This window comes from Anabas testudineus, chromosome 13 (assembly GCF_900324465.2).
Source record: "Anabas testudineus chromosome 13, fAnaTes1.2, whole genome shotgun sequence".
NCBI classification, from domain to species: domain Eukaryota; kingdom Metazoa; phylum Chordata; class Actinopteri; order Anabantiformes; family Anabantidae; genus Anabas; species Anabas testudineus.
Window position 1 is genome coordinate 20,857,958 of NC_046622.1, and position 17,242 is coordinate 20,875,199.

The following is a 17,242-nucleotide window of genomic DNA, read 5'->3' on the forward strand; positions in this document are numbered from 1 at the left end:
CTTTTGAACTGATTAATTATTACACACAGGTTGAGGTTCTGAGGTTGGACGCAGACTGAAAGGGTTGAAAAGAACTGGACCAGCCGGCACACACACAACCTCAGGTTCAAATGTAATTCACACAGTTTCATTGAGTGGCTCTGCTATCAGTGTGCACACAGGTACAGCACAGAAACAAAGGAGAAAAAATGGGTCCATTTAAAAATATAGACAATTTCTGTATCCATGACAGCCTACAGAAAATGACTATGCTCGAGCCTCAAACAAAAAAAACAAAACAAAATCTACCCTTTCGAAACACTGAGCATAACCTCAGAGAAATGTCTGGACCATTTAAGTTCAACGGCAGGGGAGAAATACTAACACTGCAAACCAGCATGCACGCAACAGAGAGTATTCACTTGTTCTGCAGTACTGGGGCAGTAGCAAAAAGCATGAACTGTCTCAGGACCAAAACACTGGCAAACCTTGAATTCTCTGTTTTTGCTTCTTCACAGAGTCCAGGGGGAGGAGGCTTAAACAGGCTGCCTCTGTTTGGTCGCACGTTCACATCTCAGCTGATGTTATTCATAGACTGGTATGAGGAAGACAATGCCATTATGTTCAAACAGCCACACGAGCAGCTCAGTGGTTAGTCTTCACTGTTTAAAGAGCGGTTCTTGAAATGTAAAAAAATGGTGAACGGTGCAGGCCCAGAAAGAAAAAAGATTTTCAGAAGGCCAGGCAGCTAAAGAGTATTCATGTGTAGCTCCGACTGAAGCCAAAACCGGTCTCCATTCACCTTGTGCACCGCTTTAAATGTGCGTCCTAAAGATGGCACTACAGCTGCTGCTGCAGAGCAAACCTGTTGCTGTCTTACATAGGAAGAGCTACTGTCAGAATTTCTATGACAACCAGCACTGATTTGATTTATAAGGAGAGTGACTGCTTTACAGGAGAAGAATGGACAGAGATCTTATTTAATCAAACTCTAAGTGATTATAACTTTGGCCGAATGGCTTTATTAAATGGTTTGACACTGCTGAGATTATGCTTAATCTCAATAACTAACCTACTGACTTTATTTATATTTATTACTTTTCAAAAATATCTTTTCATACAACTTGTATTGTATTCAACTAATCCCTCTATTTCGACTGTCCACCATTCTTACAATAGATTCTACACAAGGCACTGCATGTAATCCTGCTCTGTCATTTATAATACTCATAAGCAGCTTGAACTAATTGGTTGTGTTGTATTTCTGTTGTCTAGAACAACAGTGAAATCTTAAAGGCCAACAATTTTTAACATGTTTCCTGTCATTCTACGTTGGTTGGGGAGCTCAGCTATATGAATGGTATTAAACTTCTCTCTGTATTAGAAAAATATCTCTTGGCTAGAAAACTCTCTGTGGTATGAACAACCAGGAAACTGGTGAAAAACAAGCAACATTAAAATAGAAGGTAGAGGGAAGTTTAACAACATCCATATATTGTACAATAGGGAGCAAGTTGAAAATCTGAGGTTGCCCTTTAGGATGATACATTTAAACTTAATGATGTATGTGAACAATACCTCTGTGCAAAAAATCATAAATCTATGGTATGAAATGTTACAGTGGCATTAACATTCTCAGAGTATATATATATATCCTCTCAGAGGATAAAGCACGTGCACGAAGTGTGTTTGTTTTTATGTAGTTTGAATTTGCACCCACTACAAGTCTCTCACTATGGCACAGACACCATAAATGAACTCACCATGAATACCAGTTATATTTACTGGCGCTGTGTATTCAGACTTACACTAAATGTGATTTTATTAACTGCATCTATCTATGTCCAAGAGAATGTTCAGAGAATCTCGTGTAAAACCTCCGATCATAAAGCACCTTGATAACAAAACTGACAGATCTCTAGTTTGACTTGAGAACATTTGAGTTCATAGAAGAATGTGAACAATGTTGTGTGCTTGCAGAGGAGATGCACATGAAGAAATAAAACCCTCTTGGAATCACAAATAAATCTATGTATAAAACTGGATTTGATCGTCACAAATTACGGCAATTAGTGTGCGAGCAGATCGTGTAATTATGATGAGGGTTTGCATACCGAGGTGCCATTGATGCTCCAGGTAACAGCCGGCTTTGGGGAACCTTCAGCCTGACAAATCAAGACTTTATGTTGGCCATCTTCACTGCGCTGTTTGGACAGCTGTGTGATAACTGGAGCACCTGCAACAGATCCGTGCAAGTGAGAAAATGATTTGTCATGGTTGCATTTCGAGCATGGACGCGCCAAACAATAACTTCCTAATTTGGGGAAATGTGCTCATTCAAATTCTTAACAACAGTTAAATGAGAAATGTTGTTATTATAATATAACAATATAACATCATTTTAGCTTTTATCTGTGAGGTGACCTTGACTGTCATGAATGACAACCATAAATAAAATAAGCTAACAAGAGTCTCAACTAACCCTCAGCAACAAGTGTGTTTCCTAAACTGTCGTAGTTTCCTTTAAGTCCTTACCTTCAACCATCAGGTCAAAAGAAGCTTTTCGGGTGAGGAGCCCCATCGTCACCTTGCACTCATAGTGGCCTGAATCCGAGTATGTCAGCTTGGTAAATTTGGGCTGCTTGTCCAGTTTAACATTATCCTGAATGAAATGAAAAGAATATCAGCACTGTCTCTAGCAGGCACAGGATTTTCTTATTGATTTTGAGCTTTGTTGTATAAAAGATTGCTTTTACCTTTGTCCAGGAGACCTTTGCTTCTGCAGAAGCTTCAGTGTGGACAGTTAGATCTAAGGACTCACTGGCATTCTTGACAATATTCCCCGAGAGGCTTAAATTGATGTCTAGGTCTGAAAAGTGAGAACAGCATGGTGAAAAGATGGTTCAGAGGCCCGATAAGGGCTGAAACATCCCTGTTGTTAACCATAGAGCCATGCTCTTGGCTCACAGCCCTGCAGATGCAGCTTATTAGAAGCAGTGTGGCTGACACACACATACTCTCCTCCACAAATCACAAGAAGACAAGAAGGCTGGCAAAAAGAGATTTGAGAATTTCTTTTCTTTGAGAAACGCTTTTCACTTATATCAACAAATAAAATTACATGTAGAATAGGAAATGACACTGGTGCGAGCCATAATTGCCGCAATTTCACATTTTCAACTAATACAACATAACAATGTTTTGGTTTCTTACAGCTGACTGTGATGTGTTCAGAGGCTTCCAGTGCGGGGTTGTCGATGAGAGAGCATTTGTATTCCCCAGTGGTGTCACGTGAGGCATTCGTGATGGTGTAAGTATCTCCATTTTCCACTTTCACCATCTCTCCCTTCAAAGACAGACGGTCACACAATGGTGGATGATTAGTTTAGGACACGTTATGAAAGAAGAATTACGAGTAGCATCGTGAATCCAGAGCCGCAAAGCTGTAATATGCACAAACAGGAGAAATTTCCCATGAGATGCCGGAGACTGTATGTACCTTAAGGTGAAAGTTGAAGCTGGTAGGAGGAGGGTTGCCATCTGCCTCACACTTAAGAGTCACATTGTCTCCTTCTACTAGAGGATCCTGAGCAAAGACCTGAAGGACGATGTTCTCTGTGGAGTCTGAGCAGAGAACAGGAGATGGAAAGTTAGAAATGGGATGCATGTGAAGGTGGAGGGTGTAACAGGTGGAACGTGTGCCCCCAGCAGTTGGGTGTAAGGACTGCACAGGTCCACTGTGCCAGAGAGCTCTAACTCTCTGCCTCGCTATTTGTTATGATCAACCTGTTACGATCAAATTGCAGCAGAGTAGAAGGCTGAATTGTGGTCAAATTCGGAAGCGCTCGACCAGAGAAACCTTTTGAAGCTCTGTGTTTCTGCTCCGTCTGAGACAAACTCTGCACATTCCTGAGAAGAAAGTGTTTCGGCATTGACAGGTTCTGCTTTAAAGGCAGCGCTAAGGCAGCTAACTTCAATATTGAATGTTGCATTCAGTGAAAATCCCACCACACAGTAACACAACACTAATTTTTCTGCTGTCACCACAACAAGGGGCCATTAACAGTGTCTGTCTAAGTAGGAATCAAAAGTTTTAATCAAAAGTTTTAAAGATGAAAATGAAAATGTAGTTGCTGCTGATGTAGTTCTCACAAGACCAGGAAAAAAAAAAAACACATACCAAAAAAAAACTTAGAGCCAAAGAAAAAACATGCTGCAGAAATGCTTAGGATTCTCACAGGATAAAAAAAAAGCACTGATACAAATACATCTTACATAGATTCATCTGGTATAAAACAGTATGACGAGAGCGATTTTCCAAATGTGAAGAAAAAAAAACATCTGCTGTACCTTTGTGTCTTTTCATACGTTCATAACTTCAAGTCTGCCCACGGGTCTGATTTTTTTTTTTTAATCATTTTTGAGTGTAGACGATATTTAAAACTTGCACTGATGTGCATCCAGACTTGGATCTCCACCAAAATATTGTGGTGTGAATGAACCAAAGTAACGAAGGAAAGACTTTGTGCAAACGGATGTTCGCTCTTGATGTTAGATGATGTTAGGCTCTATATAAGGAAAGAGATGGTTAGCTTATCTTAGCACGGAGACCAGAAACAGGAAAAAGAGCAGTCAGTCTGGTTCAAAGATAAGCTCACCATCTCCCGCCTCGTATCTAACATCATCTAACATCCCTCACTAAAGCACACTTCTTTGGGCGAAGACCTTCCTTTGTTACTTTGGTGAGTCCAAGCGTGCAACACTCAGTGAGGAGCAAAATAAGTCTATATGTATGGACTCACAGCTGGATCCTGATCTGTAACAAAAACACGCACCCACAACTTTCTCCTTGGCACATGACCTAACTAAATAAAATATTATAGACGTCTGCAAGCAGGTTTGTGAGAAATCCTGCTAACAAGTAAAAAAACACATCACACTGACAAAATCTCTCCTTCTGGGGAGGAAAGTACAGCACAGAGTATTAACTTTTCATAGCCGGTGGTGATGATGAAACAGCACAAGCCACCATCGAGCTGCATTGTTGTCTTTTATTTGTTGCTGAAATGACTCTGGGAAACAGCTCGACTACAAACAGCCTTTGGTGCGATGCAGAGAGACGCGCTCAGGTGAATGTTGTAAGTGGAGTTGGGTGACTCACAGGTGATGGTGAAGGTCATGGAAGAGGACACCAGCTCTGCACCCACGGTGGGCTGAGTGCTGCAGGCGAACTGGGCGTCCGCGTCTTCCTTCTCGGCCGAGTACTCCAGCGTGGAGGATGTGGTGGAGAGGCCAGTGATGGGGTCTACAAGCACGGAGGTCTGGATGGAAATCCCTAGACAAACAGGAAACAAACAACTCAGAGTGTGAAAATACGCAACAACAGTGTAGTGACCAAAAAAAAACGGCACTCCACCCGCTGTGTGCAGCACAATTCATCATGGAAAAATAATCTACAGTGCCAACCCCAGCGGGAGCAAATAAAAACATTTCAGTATGTAATATTTATAAATGTCAAAACCACTCAGAAGAGCTGCTTTGTTAGCCTTTAAAATGGAGCAGGACGGAGAACACACACCTTTCCCATCAGCCACCAGAGGTTTATTGTTCTTTAGCCACGTGATGTTTGCTGCTGGATTGGCGTCCTGTGCCACGCATGTTCCCAGCTGTTGAACAAACAAACACACAAACAAACAAAAAAAAAAACCTTGAGAAAACGTGAGCGAAAAGCACACCGCATTAATGGAAATAAAAAAATAATAATAATTCCATGAATTCATTCTTTTTAAATGACCAAACATCTGAGCAAATTAGTTTTTTAATGCCTCCCTGGCATTTGAGGATTGAGGAGTTTTCTACGCAATCGACCATGAAATGCCCAAAGCATTTCTAGAGCCCCTCAGCTCCTTGGGGTATTTTAATTGCAGTAAGGGGGGGATTCTGCTCTTTACTAATTCATGAGAATCACTTCAAAGAACTCATTACTGTAGTAACATGGTCTCTGCTAAGCCTCCAGATACCACAGCTCAAGAGAGGGCTTTCCCATGATGATTTACTGCTTAAAATAATGTAGATATAAGCGATGTTTATCATTAAACACCCCACCTTCGTAGGTTTGCCAATTTCCAGTTCCTCCACTCTGTCAGAAATCTCCAGGCCTGCCGGCGTCTCTGAAACACATTAGGAAATGTGTTAGCGAACAGGGTGTTATTTTAACAGATCTGTGTGTGCGAGCTGCTGTTGGTCACGTTAGCACCTTGACTTGAGTAGAAGAGGATAGGGAAGGAATATGAGGAGCTACTCACTGTAGATCACCACGTTAACTGGGTATTCTGTGATGTCTGCAACAGACACCACCATGCAGGTGAACGTGCGCTGGTCGCTCAGCTTGGCTGCAGAAAGCAGCAGGCTGGAGTTCAGGGCCATGCTCACACGGCCCTTGTATTCATCGGTGGCACTGATGGAGACGTTTAGGTTGTTCCTCTTGACCAGCAGGTCTCCTGTAAGCCCCTCTCCTTTGTCCTGGAGAGCAGAGCACAGTGCACGTGTTACACGTCTGTCACATATGGCGTTGGCTCCCAGTTCAAATGCACCCTCTGTTCATGCAGTGTCATATGGAGGGGCAGATGCATGGCCTAATGGACAGTGTGTGCACTCAGACTGGGAGTGGCTCAGACATGATAAGTGGGTGTCAGACGGACTTCACCATTTTGAATCCATTGACCTGCTTGACTTACATATTTCCATTTAGTGATGAGGACATCTTCGGCTTTTATGGCTCCATTGTTGCACGGGATCTCGAGTGTCTCCCCGTACAGCCCGATAACAGTCTCCAAACCGCTCACTGCAGACGAGAAAAGCCGAGCCACATTTTTCAATTACTTTTTTTTTTTTTTTTTTTCTTCAGAGAAGCTAATCTGGTTAGCTCCAACACAGCATGAAATTTTCCGTCTGAAAATTGAAATCGTTATTATTCTGAATGCTTCCAAGTCCTGGCTTTCTGTAGATATTTGACTGACGTTCATCAATACCACTTAGAGTTTACTTAAGTACACTGAGAACAGCGGTTTCTACAGAGTCCTGCTAATTTTACAGCTCCCTTTGTAAAAAAGAAAAACAACCTTTCCTGCCCCAAATTTCATTGAAAACATCGCCATGGAGACAAAGTGCTTGAGAGGGGGAGTGGGAGAAGGAGGAGGGTGCCAGCAGAAGAGTCTCAATGGGCTGTGATGAGGGGTTAGAGCCAAAGGGCTGCGAGGAAGAAGAGGCTGCCATGGCCTGACTGAAAATGAGGTGTGTGTGTGTGTGTGTGTGCGTTTCTTCTTTTTTTTTTTTTTTTTGGTATTCAGATTCACATTTGAGACCTCTCGGAGTTCAGGCTAAGGTAAGCGCAGGGGAGGGTGTGTGGAAAGGAACGTCTGAAAGCTAAAATCCAAAACAGCTCATCAGCAGTGCAGCGGAGTGCGGGAGAATAAAGCAGCGGCCCGTCCAGCTCACCGTTGAATCGGTGACAAATACCGTCCGTGGATTTACAGGAAAAGTGTAAAACAATGAAGACCTCTCAAATATTCAGTGTGCAGTCAGCCTTGAAATTGTCTGATTATAACCACGCACAAAGAAACAGCTGCAGACCCTAATGCCATTTGTGCACTTGAAACAAAGTTTGGCACTCACACTTTTTGCCTCTGAGCTCATCGGACTTGGTGCGGTGTAAATATGAGGCGGTTAATTCATTTGCTTTGTGTGTGGGACTCATTTAAATCCAGTTTGAATGAATGTAAATACCTTTACTATGGTTACCATTGTCCAGACAGAGTAACAACTGGGACCCTCAGGAAATATTTGCACAGTTCAATGTAAGCGTGCAGGTTCGGAGGTGTTGTTTCCCGCATGTTCACCCCGCCGCCCTCAGGTGTCATTTGTTAATCAAGACAACTAATCACATGGATCAAATGGTTACATAAATAAAGAGCCAAACACACACATACAGTATATACAGTATGGATTAGTTTGCTTTAAGTCAACTGACTCAGCTGTCACTGCCATGATCCTGACACTGAGCTGGACAATTTCACACTGCGACACCTGTCACTCATCCATGAGCTGTCAACCCTGAAACAACATCAGTGTCAACTAAGCAGCCTGTCTGTAAGGCCAGTGCAACTAGCAGATGACAAGCAGACAGTCGGTGTAATAATATGATTTTAAACAGGAATTATTTCCTGACTGCTGTTTTCTGGACTGGGCTCTGTTTTTAAATAGTTTCCTGCCGTTTCCATTACTGCCTTGACTTCCTGTCCTCTTGGGTCAGTTCCCCTTTGCTCGCTAACGCCTGTTTTTAATTAACATTTTACACATTGCTTGTTTTAGTTTGTACAAGACTGCAGTATTAAAAACTGCATTTTTTTAGTAAGGTCTACAATTAAGCAAACTCTTGCCTGGTGTTCAGTCATCGCGATCGGCTGCGCTAACAATCTATTAGACACATTGCAGTGGTTTTGACCTTCTTATCTAAAAGTAGAAACTAAACTAACAAATATAGTGTGATTCTCAGTCAACTAATAATTAATAACATCAGGAACAATGGAATTAACAGCCATAGTAGCTCAACATGTCTATCTATGTGCCATACACATTAGTAAATAACACTTTAAACATTACAAAGTCAGATGCCGTGTGACTTAACTTTAATCTTTGCTATTTACAAAAACAAAGGTAACAATAATTAAAGAGAACATCTTGGCTATTACTGGGCAGATTGAAGTAAATAAGCGTTTTTAACCTGTTCCCTAATTCACTGTGAAAGTTGCACAAACTCAGCTGGAGTGACGGGTGCAGTAATTCAGTAATTCAGTGTGAATTACGGCTCCATAGACAGGAAGCAAACTATACATAGAGGAGAACAAAAGGGCTTTAAAGAGATGTGTATAACTGCGCTGATGACTATAATCAATGCTTCCAGCTCTATTTGTGAAGCACTGAACTGCTTATGTGAGCATCAAAGCAGTAAACCCCCCCCCACCACCAGCAAAAAAAAAAAAAAAAAAAGGATTGGAGAAACAGATAGGCTACCACAGATATCCACATACGGTACAATCCCTGCATTTAAATCAGGCTCTGTGACATTTAATACTGACAAAACAAACCTCACTACATTTCAGCCGCTGACAGTTTTACCAGGAATTCTTCACCCGACACAGGGATAAGCTCTGTCACCTGTCACCTAAAGAACAATTAAAACTACTTCCTGCATTGATTGCTCTTATTGTCCACGATTTGACACACCTAATGTGTGTTCCTCTCGCATTATGAAGTGAATTAAAAGGATTAAAAGCTTACTTCGATTAAAGTCATGCATTGATTGGGCTCATTAAGTAATTTCCCTTAGTCAAAATGTCACCTAATTTATTACCAAACTTCCGGTGTTTGCACACTTTCTCCTGAATGAATGATTAGGCATGGGGAGTTATTTTATTAGGAATTTGATGAGCTTTGTGGAATGCGGTCGCACGGTACGTGTCAAGTAGGACTGTGAGCAGCGAACGGACAGTTTGCTGGACGGTGAATTTGTGCCTGCATTTCACAGTCTTGTTCACATCCAGGTTTGGGCAATTTGGCGTACGTCAGTCCGATCCACCTGAAATGGTAATGCAGATTGCTGGTGCGAACACAGCATGCTGATGCAGCCGTCCCGCACTCGCTTGTTTTGTCTTTCTGATGTAAATCTAATAGAACTGACTCTCATGCTTGAACGGGCTTCAGTTAGACGGTTTCGGGTCCAGGCAGAAAAGATTTCACACTCTGGGTGGAAAAAAGGAAAATGGAGACACTGTAAATCTATTAAGAGGAGGCAGTTAATGAGCTCCCTGCACATGGCGCGGGCACATGCTTTGCATATCTGTCACATCTGATCATACCCTGCTACATTTCTATTTAGTTTTCTTGTTGTTTTTTTTTTTTTTTAAATCATTTAGCATGCCAAAAATAATCTGTCAGTAGCTACATTATGAGCTACACCTGGATGTGTTTGTGCCAGAAAAATCTAATGGTCAAAGAGGGATCCAAATGGTTTTCAGAATCTAGTTGGCAACCAGGTCCACATATTGTATTCTAATGGTGAGACTCAAGCGTCTCAGGAGGGAGCGGACGACCAGCTCTGCTGAATCACACAATTGTTAAATAAGAAGAGTCGGTTATATTCAGGTTACACTTGCAAGCACTGCAGCATTGGAAAGGTTATCACACTTCCTGTATAATAGACTCCTTACATTTCAAATTCAAATAGGCGGTTTTGAATATTCAAATAAAGCTGTGTTCAGCCTCTCTGAGAACTTTAAACGAGTCTGTATTGAGGAGAGGACTTTATCTGCACAGATTACGCCGCTGCACAATGAGAACTAATCGCACATGTTGAGTTAGAGAAGACAAAGCTCCCGCTGCTTACTGAGATAAGGTAATCCTCCTCAACAAAAGTAGGTGAACAGTGTGACTTCACATTGACAAATAACACGCATACACACAAAAGAAAAAAGTGACTGCCTCAAATTAAGTGTCGATATGTTGAGGGGACAGAGAAAGTGGTGACACTTCAACAGTTGCGTCTTGATGGGCAGGACAGTGCTGTATAGAACACATGAATGTATGAGAGCTGGGATCAGCTTCCTGCTGCAGACTTCGGATACATCATCATTTAAAGTAACTACATTCAAGTCTTTACATATGGCCGCGCCAGTCTTCTGAACCCAACTCAAGCTTGATGGGAATTCATCTGTACTAAAAGCTGAGTTTTCACGCTGGACACAAAGAATATCCGCTGATGGCAAATCAAGAAATAGACATGCGAGTGACAGAGACAGGAGGCAGCACCACGGGAGATACTTTCATGTTCCTGATTAAGGTGCTTCTATCCCAGAGAAGAGACAGGTGACGACAGCTCAGATATAAGCTCACCAGGGAAATCAGCTACCTCCCCACACTAGTCTCTATATCCCTCTTTTGCTACCTTGCGCCGTCCCATTTGTGTGTGTGTGTGTATGTGTGTGTGTGTGTGTGTGTGTGTGTCTTTCAGTTGCAACATCCAAAAGAAAACAGAGGCTCAAACTTATTAAGTGCTGAAAATGAGGATTGTGCAGTGAATGGAAGATCCCATGGCGCATGTCCGCGAAGACTTGATGGCAAATAGCCTCGCTTCAGAAGCGGCTCAGCTGTGAGGGGGCAGACAGGACCACTTCAACTAGATCAATAACACTTGAGGAAAGGCTAGATTCTTACACTGAACGGCGCTTGCCTAAGGAGCGAGAAATCAAAGAAAACCTAACCTCCCGTGACATTCGGCTTCTCTGTTCCTCGTCTTTTCTTTAATAATTGAACATGTGCCGAATTTTGATTACCCATATCAAGAATCTGAAATGAGGAGAGATCAGTGATTTAATAAGCTCAATTTCTCATTAATAGCTGTCAAGATAAATAGAGGGACTCCGAGTCATGTGGAAAGGAGTGGGAAGGTTTGGGCGAATGACTCCTGGTCTCCAAAGCATCTGTGGAGCTATTTAGTGCTTTACTGTTCGGGCTCTATAGACCCTCCGCTTGTCACCTGTTTCACTCTGCTCACATCCTTAGCTCATACGTTAGTGACAATGACAAGCACATGGCTGTATTTGTATTCTCTTACAGTACCCGTTCGAGCTGAGGAAGTGTTCCAAACCAGCTAGCTGAAGAGGACTTTTTTTTCTTTTTTTAAATACACAGCTACATCCTCACTATCTCCATCTGTCTCTCTCGAGGGAAGGGGTGTAATCATGTTGCTGATGGATAACTGACAGCCCACTTGCACAACAACCCCTTCACGCAGTTTCTCTTTTAGTTGCAGGCTGAACCATAGAAACACCATTCCAAACGTCAACATTGTGTGCTCTATAATTTTGCTTTTTCCTGCCTACTGTAATTGCCTGTCAGCATCTTTATAGCATAAAACTATGGGCATCAGCTGGTATTTTTATACTGCACTGTGGAGTTTGCTGCAAAAAATACCGATGTCTACAGCTGAGTCAGTCTCCATGTTTTAAAAGAATGTAACAAGGGCCTTCATACAACACTGTCATATATGTACTCTTCTGTATATTTATGAGGACATTAACATTACCAAAAAACGTGGCTCTAGAGAGCTCCTGGTCTTGTTTGCACTGCCTGACTTTGTGTGTTGTCCTTTTCAACTTGTGCTATTGCAAGCTGCAGCTAAGTTGGATATTAGGTTCAAATATAAGATCTAGGGATAGTCTTATTGTCTTGCACTCAAATGCTAAATCATTTCTACCTAGTTTAGAAGAGAGAGTGCTGAATCCCAGGTTGTTTGTATGTGCTGTACATGCCACTGTTTTTCATGTTTCACTTTCACAAGAAATAAAAAAGGTTTCAATGACTCTTATCTTCTTGGGAAATAGTATCTAAGGGAAACAATCCTACAGCCATAAGCGTAAAAGTGTCATATTGTCAATCTCATCTTATACTTTCCTATTTTTCAATATATGGGCCAATATTTTTTATTATTCATAAATTTGCTACGAAATGTCAGCAAATAACTACATATCAACAGTTCTTCTTCTTTGTATTCGTTATTGTATTGTTTGGGATCCAAAACCCAAAGGCACTTGACTGTCATGTATTACAAAGAAAAGCAACAAATCATCCCGTTTGAGGAGCTGCAACCAGAATTTCCGACAATATTTGCCATTATGAAATGATAAAGGGCTGTAATAATAAATATATTATCCACATTTTCCAATTCTACTGCTGATGTGGACAAGTTGCCCAAATTCATCTATTTTTCAGAAGTAAGCAGCAGTTAGTACCTCAGGCTTGACAAAAGTCACATTATGTGAAATGAACTGCACAGAGTGGGTGAAGTGTAGATTCAGAGCTGTTTCCCATGCCTCATTTTATGCCCCACCATCTGTTTGAAGGCACAGGGAGCTACCCAGCACCATCAAGAAGTTGCCTTGAGTCTTTTTGACCTTGAGGAGAGAGTGAGGGTCTTTAGAGGGAACCATTACAAAAGAAGGTTCATTTATGGACAAAAAAAACTTGGGACAAAGGTTTCATTTTCTGACAGTGTTCCCCTCAGACTCTATCTAAAGTCCAGATGAACTAGCCCTGTCTAGTCGTTTTTTTGTTTTTAATAAGTGATCCAGTCTCTACGGATTCCTATCTACAAGTTCCATAAGAAAATGGCCAAAGTCTAACACATTTATTAGTTTCATGCCAGTGTGTGATATTGTCTGACTTTAATATAGCTCTGAATTGATGCATGGCCATGCAGGAAAAAAATATTGGAATGGGAACTTAGTGTCAGGAACAGCACACTTATGAAACATCTTCTCTGTGCAACATACTGTATAGGCTATCACTTTTAAAATCCTCAAAGCAAAAATTCAGTTATCCAACACTCACTAAATACTCATTTTAGTATCGACTTTTTTTCATTTTTTTATAATTAATTGAGCGACAAATTAGCCGACAACTGTTTTGATGAATGATTGAGTCATTTTTCAAATAAGCGTTTGTTGGTTCCAACTTCTCAAATGTGTGGATTTGCTGCTTTATTCAGTTTTAGAGTTGTATAAAGTGAATATCTTGGGCTGTTGGACTCTATTGTTGTGAATATGTCACATCGGGCTCCAGCAAATGTCTTCTGACATTTTGCAAACATTACAATTGATCCAGTCTATAATTGGCAGCTTAGTCATGAAAACAATCGTTAGTTAATCTCCTTGATGTTGAGCAGTACTATTGATAAATCGATACAAGGCTAGTCCACATGCGATTTGCATAATGTTGCCTCAAACACAGTATCTGAAAATGTAGCTCAATAATGATAATTCAGAATGTGAAAATGTCTCTGTGGATGCATCCTCCTAAACACGTGCTGTGTAATTTTTATCTAGGGAAGCTGAAACCTGAGATTTGTTGGGGAATTAGCTTGGGAATGATTAAAGATTGTTCATTTATCAAAACAGCTGCAGCTTTTCCATTGATTGACTACTCAACTAATCGACTAATCGTTTCCGCTCTATAACTGAGATGGGTTTTTATTGTCAGAAATAGGACAACCTGACAAGCTAGAGTAAAATATAAGCTAAATAAAAAAAAAACCCACATTTTCACAGCCTACACTCTGCAGAGGCATGTTTGTCACCTCGGGGCAAAACAAGCCTGTGTACTGCTAAGGAGGAGTATGGACAGCAAATGGGGAATTATGTAGACTATACAACACACAGCGTTATTAGTCTGAGTCTATTAGGCGTAATGGGTCCCCTCCTTCACCCCAGCAGTGTGGACACATTTTTAGACCACTGTGCTCCCAAACTAACAACAGTATTCATGCTTTGCAAACAAAACGCCCAATCACAGAATTCATGTTGATACAGCATGTTATCCAGGAAAAACAAGCACAAACTCCAAGATGCACGTAAGATGTTTTACAACGCTGAAGAATACAAAGGCACAGAGGAGAGAATCTCCACGAGATAACCCCCATCACTGCTCCTTATTTATCTTTTCCAGTGTGAAATGATAAAAATGACATATTTTCTACAGAGACATATAGACAGCACGCCCTCCTCCTGCTTCAGGCAAAGAAAACAATGATCGTTTTCAGCACCACGTGTGGTCAACAGACACCTACAGACAACAGCAGGCGGGAACGCGGCTAATGCATTGCCTGCAGTCCCACCTGTCGAGTCCCCATTGTTGCCGTGTGACTAAAAATGCTGGCTCCATTTTCTTTGATTTCAGACTCGTTCCAGAGGAGTCCTCAGTACCTGTGCCGACCTGCTGCTGGGGGATCAGGTTGCTGCTTCCACCTCTTGTCAGGGATTGAGACGGGAGGACAAAGAGAGAGGGGAGGGCTCAAGACGGAAGAAAAGATTTGTTTTGCCTGCGGGTCTTCTAAGCCACTTGTGTAATTAATGGCTCGTTCTCATAAGAAATGACGCGTTGTTGAAAAAAAAAAAAAAGTATTTTAAAGCATGACTCTATAATGGTTTGTTCTAGTTTTAAAGGCTCCCAAAAGATATTTGAATCCCATGTTTACTACGACTGATAAAGCTGTTGCTCATGCTGCCAGGCTGCTGCCAATAAAATCTAATCAAAGTACACCCACACGGAAAAACGAAAAAAAGTTTTTTGTGAGTTTTTTATTTTGATTGTTGCTCATTTAGTTATGAAATTTAAATGAGAAACCAAGTTTTCACATACTTTCTTTATTAATATCTTATTTCTCCGTCTTTCTTTTTTGTTTTTTTTTTCCTCTCAACTGCATGAGAGTCGATCTCTGACTGAAACTTTCTGGCTTGTTTTCTTCTGCTTTTGTGATTTTTCCTGCAATTCCCACAATACCTGTTGACAATCCCCAGAGAAGAGGTGCAAACACTTCGCATGGGCTGTGGGTTATTCGTGTGGGTGGAGAGAATGACAGCACGAGCGCTGGAGTAATAAGCCCAAATGAAAGATGAGCGTCATGCTCTACGGCTCAAAACATGGTGATGTCTTGCGACTGCGCTGCATTTTGCTTGTTTTAATGTCTACAGTGGTTTTTCCCTCTGGTTGAGTGATCAGGACTGTATGTGATTCTGAGGGAGTGGCATTAAAGATTTTTTCCTGCTTCCCATAAGGTTTTCCATTAGATTTCGCTGTGGAAATATCTCAACAGGATGTCACGTTGTGTGTGTTTGAACCGTTATCCAAGGTAATAAGAGAAACACAGCAACAAATGACAAAACAGAGCCCACTCTGCCTGTTAGATTGACAAAAGCCAGTGGCGCCAGCTCTTCCTCTACAGATACCACGTTGCATATCGACCAAAGTTACCCATAACACAAGTACAATGTCTGCATCATCATTAATTGAATAACATTCAAGCTTTGAGAGACACAATATAAAGATTTACAGAACACAGGGGAAAAAAACTGCACTTTGAGGAGCTCTTGCATTTTTCTCTTTGATTAGCAATTGAGTTTAAAATGGGATTTTTAAAGGGAGAGCCATTGTCAAGCCTTTTTAATAAATGATGCTCAAGTTTCTTTAAATTACTGTCTCACTTTAAAGATGCTGACAGAACGACCAAAGCAGACAATCCAGCTTTGACTTAGTTCAAATTGCTTGGTGAAGCTTCAGCAAAGCACTTTAAGACTAATAATATCTGATCTAGGAGAAAAGTTTGCTCGGTAGCCAAGTTAAAAGAAACATACATAAATGTTACATTAAGGCTTAAGACCATATATACAGAGTATCTGTGGGGAAAAATAACGACCTACAGTAGCAAACATTTAGTAAAAGCCTCAGCACATTATAGACAGCATCAATGGATCCATTTTGTTACATTTTTCTGTGGGCCAGACAGATGGGAAAGATAAACGCATATTACAAGAAGGGTGATTATCACTCTAAATGGCTTGCCATAAGGTTTCCTAGAAATTGATCTTGTGGCATGATCATTAGTCTTTGAAATGTTCTCTTCGGCACACTCGACCACACGAGTCGTCTGTAAACCCCTCTTAAAAAATGTCATAAATTGAGCGCGCGGATGAGCTGCACGGGTGCAGGGGCTGCTCTTAAGACAGCAGCCCGCCGGAGCGACCGGGTGGTGAGTGCACTCAAAAATCTCGTCCATTATGTCCTGAATTATGTATTTGAGGGGCGCAGGCCAGGAGACCCAGAGGGAGGAAGTCACTGTGAGAAGCCTGAGGGAAGACCAGGGGGAAGATCAGAGGAGAGCTCACAGTCCTAAACATCCACCAGCTACTCCCATTAACGACGTGCCATTAAAGGCAACATTAGGCCATTAACAAAGCACGGCCGCAGCGCTTCCTACTTATCCATTAGCCCCTCCTAATGCAACTCAGTGTCTAATGTTTTGGCAATGACTTCATTCTTCTGTTTCTGGAAGATTTGATATGACCTCACCCAAGTTATCAGGGTTATGAATGAACAAGAAAGATTTTTGAATTCAGTATCAGCAGCAGACAGTGTCTGAAGCTAAAGGATCTACACATCTCCACGTGTCATGATGACCGTACTTCACAGGTAAGGATTTAAAAAGCTCCATCACTGCAAGGATATAAAAGGCCATCCTCCCTCACTTCAAAGCCATGTCCTAAAAATAGACATGGCGTGCAAGCAACTCGCTGGTTTACAGGGAGAAGGGGATTATCAAATCATTTGTAGCTATTAAGATACTGAAACTGGGCACTGGCAACCTGAATGCCTT

General features: G+C 41.5%; 1 protein-coding gene across 2 annotated transcripts in view; it reads right to left on the reverse strand.

Moving 5' to 3' along the window:
- LOC113164224 (CD166 antigen homolog) overlaps positions 1–17,242 on the reverse strand; it is a 35,954-nt gene that overhangs the window by 5,256 nt on the left and 13,456 nt on the right. For both annotated transcript variants that reach the window (XM_026363419.1, XM_026363410.1), the window contains exons 2-11: positions 6,717–6,823; positions 6,285–6,501; positions 6,085–6,149; positions 5,558–5,645; positions 5,141–5,314; positions 3,479–3,603; positions 3,193–3,325; positions 2,736–2,848; positions 2,515–2,641; positions 2,094–2,215 (exon numbers count right to left, since the gene is read on the reverse strand). In XM_026363419.1, the coding sequence (XP_026219204.1) occupies positions 2,094–2,215; positions 2,515–2,641; positions 2,736–2,848; positions 3,193–3,325; positions 3,479–3,603; positions 5,141–5,314; positions 5,558–5,645; positions 6,085–6,149; positions 6,285–6,501; positions 6,717–6,823 (1,271 nt within the window). The remainder of the gene's footprint in view (positions 1–2,093; positions 2,216–2,514; positions 2,642–2,735; positions 2,849–3,192; positions 3,326–3,478; positions 3,604–5,140; positions 5,315–5,557; positions 5,646–6,084; positions 6,150–6,284; positions 6,502–6,716; positions 6,824–17,242) is intronic.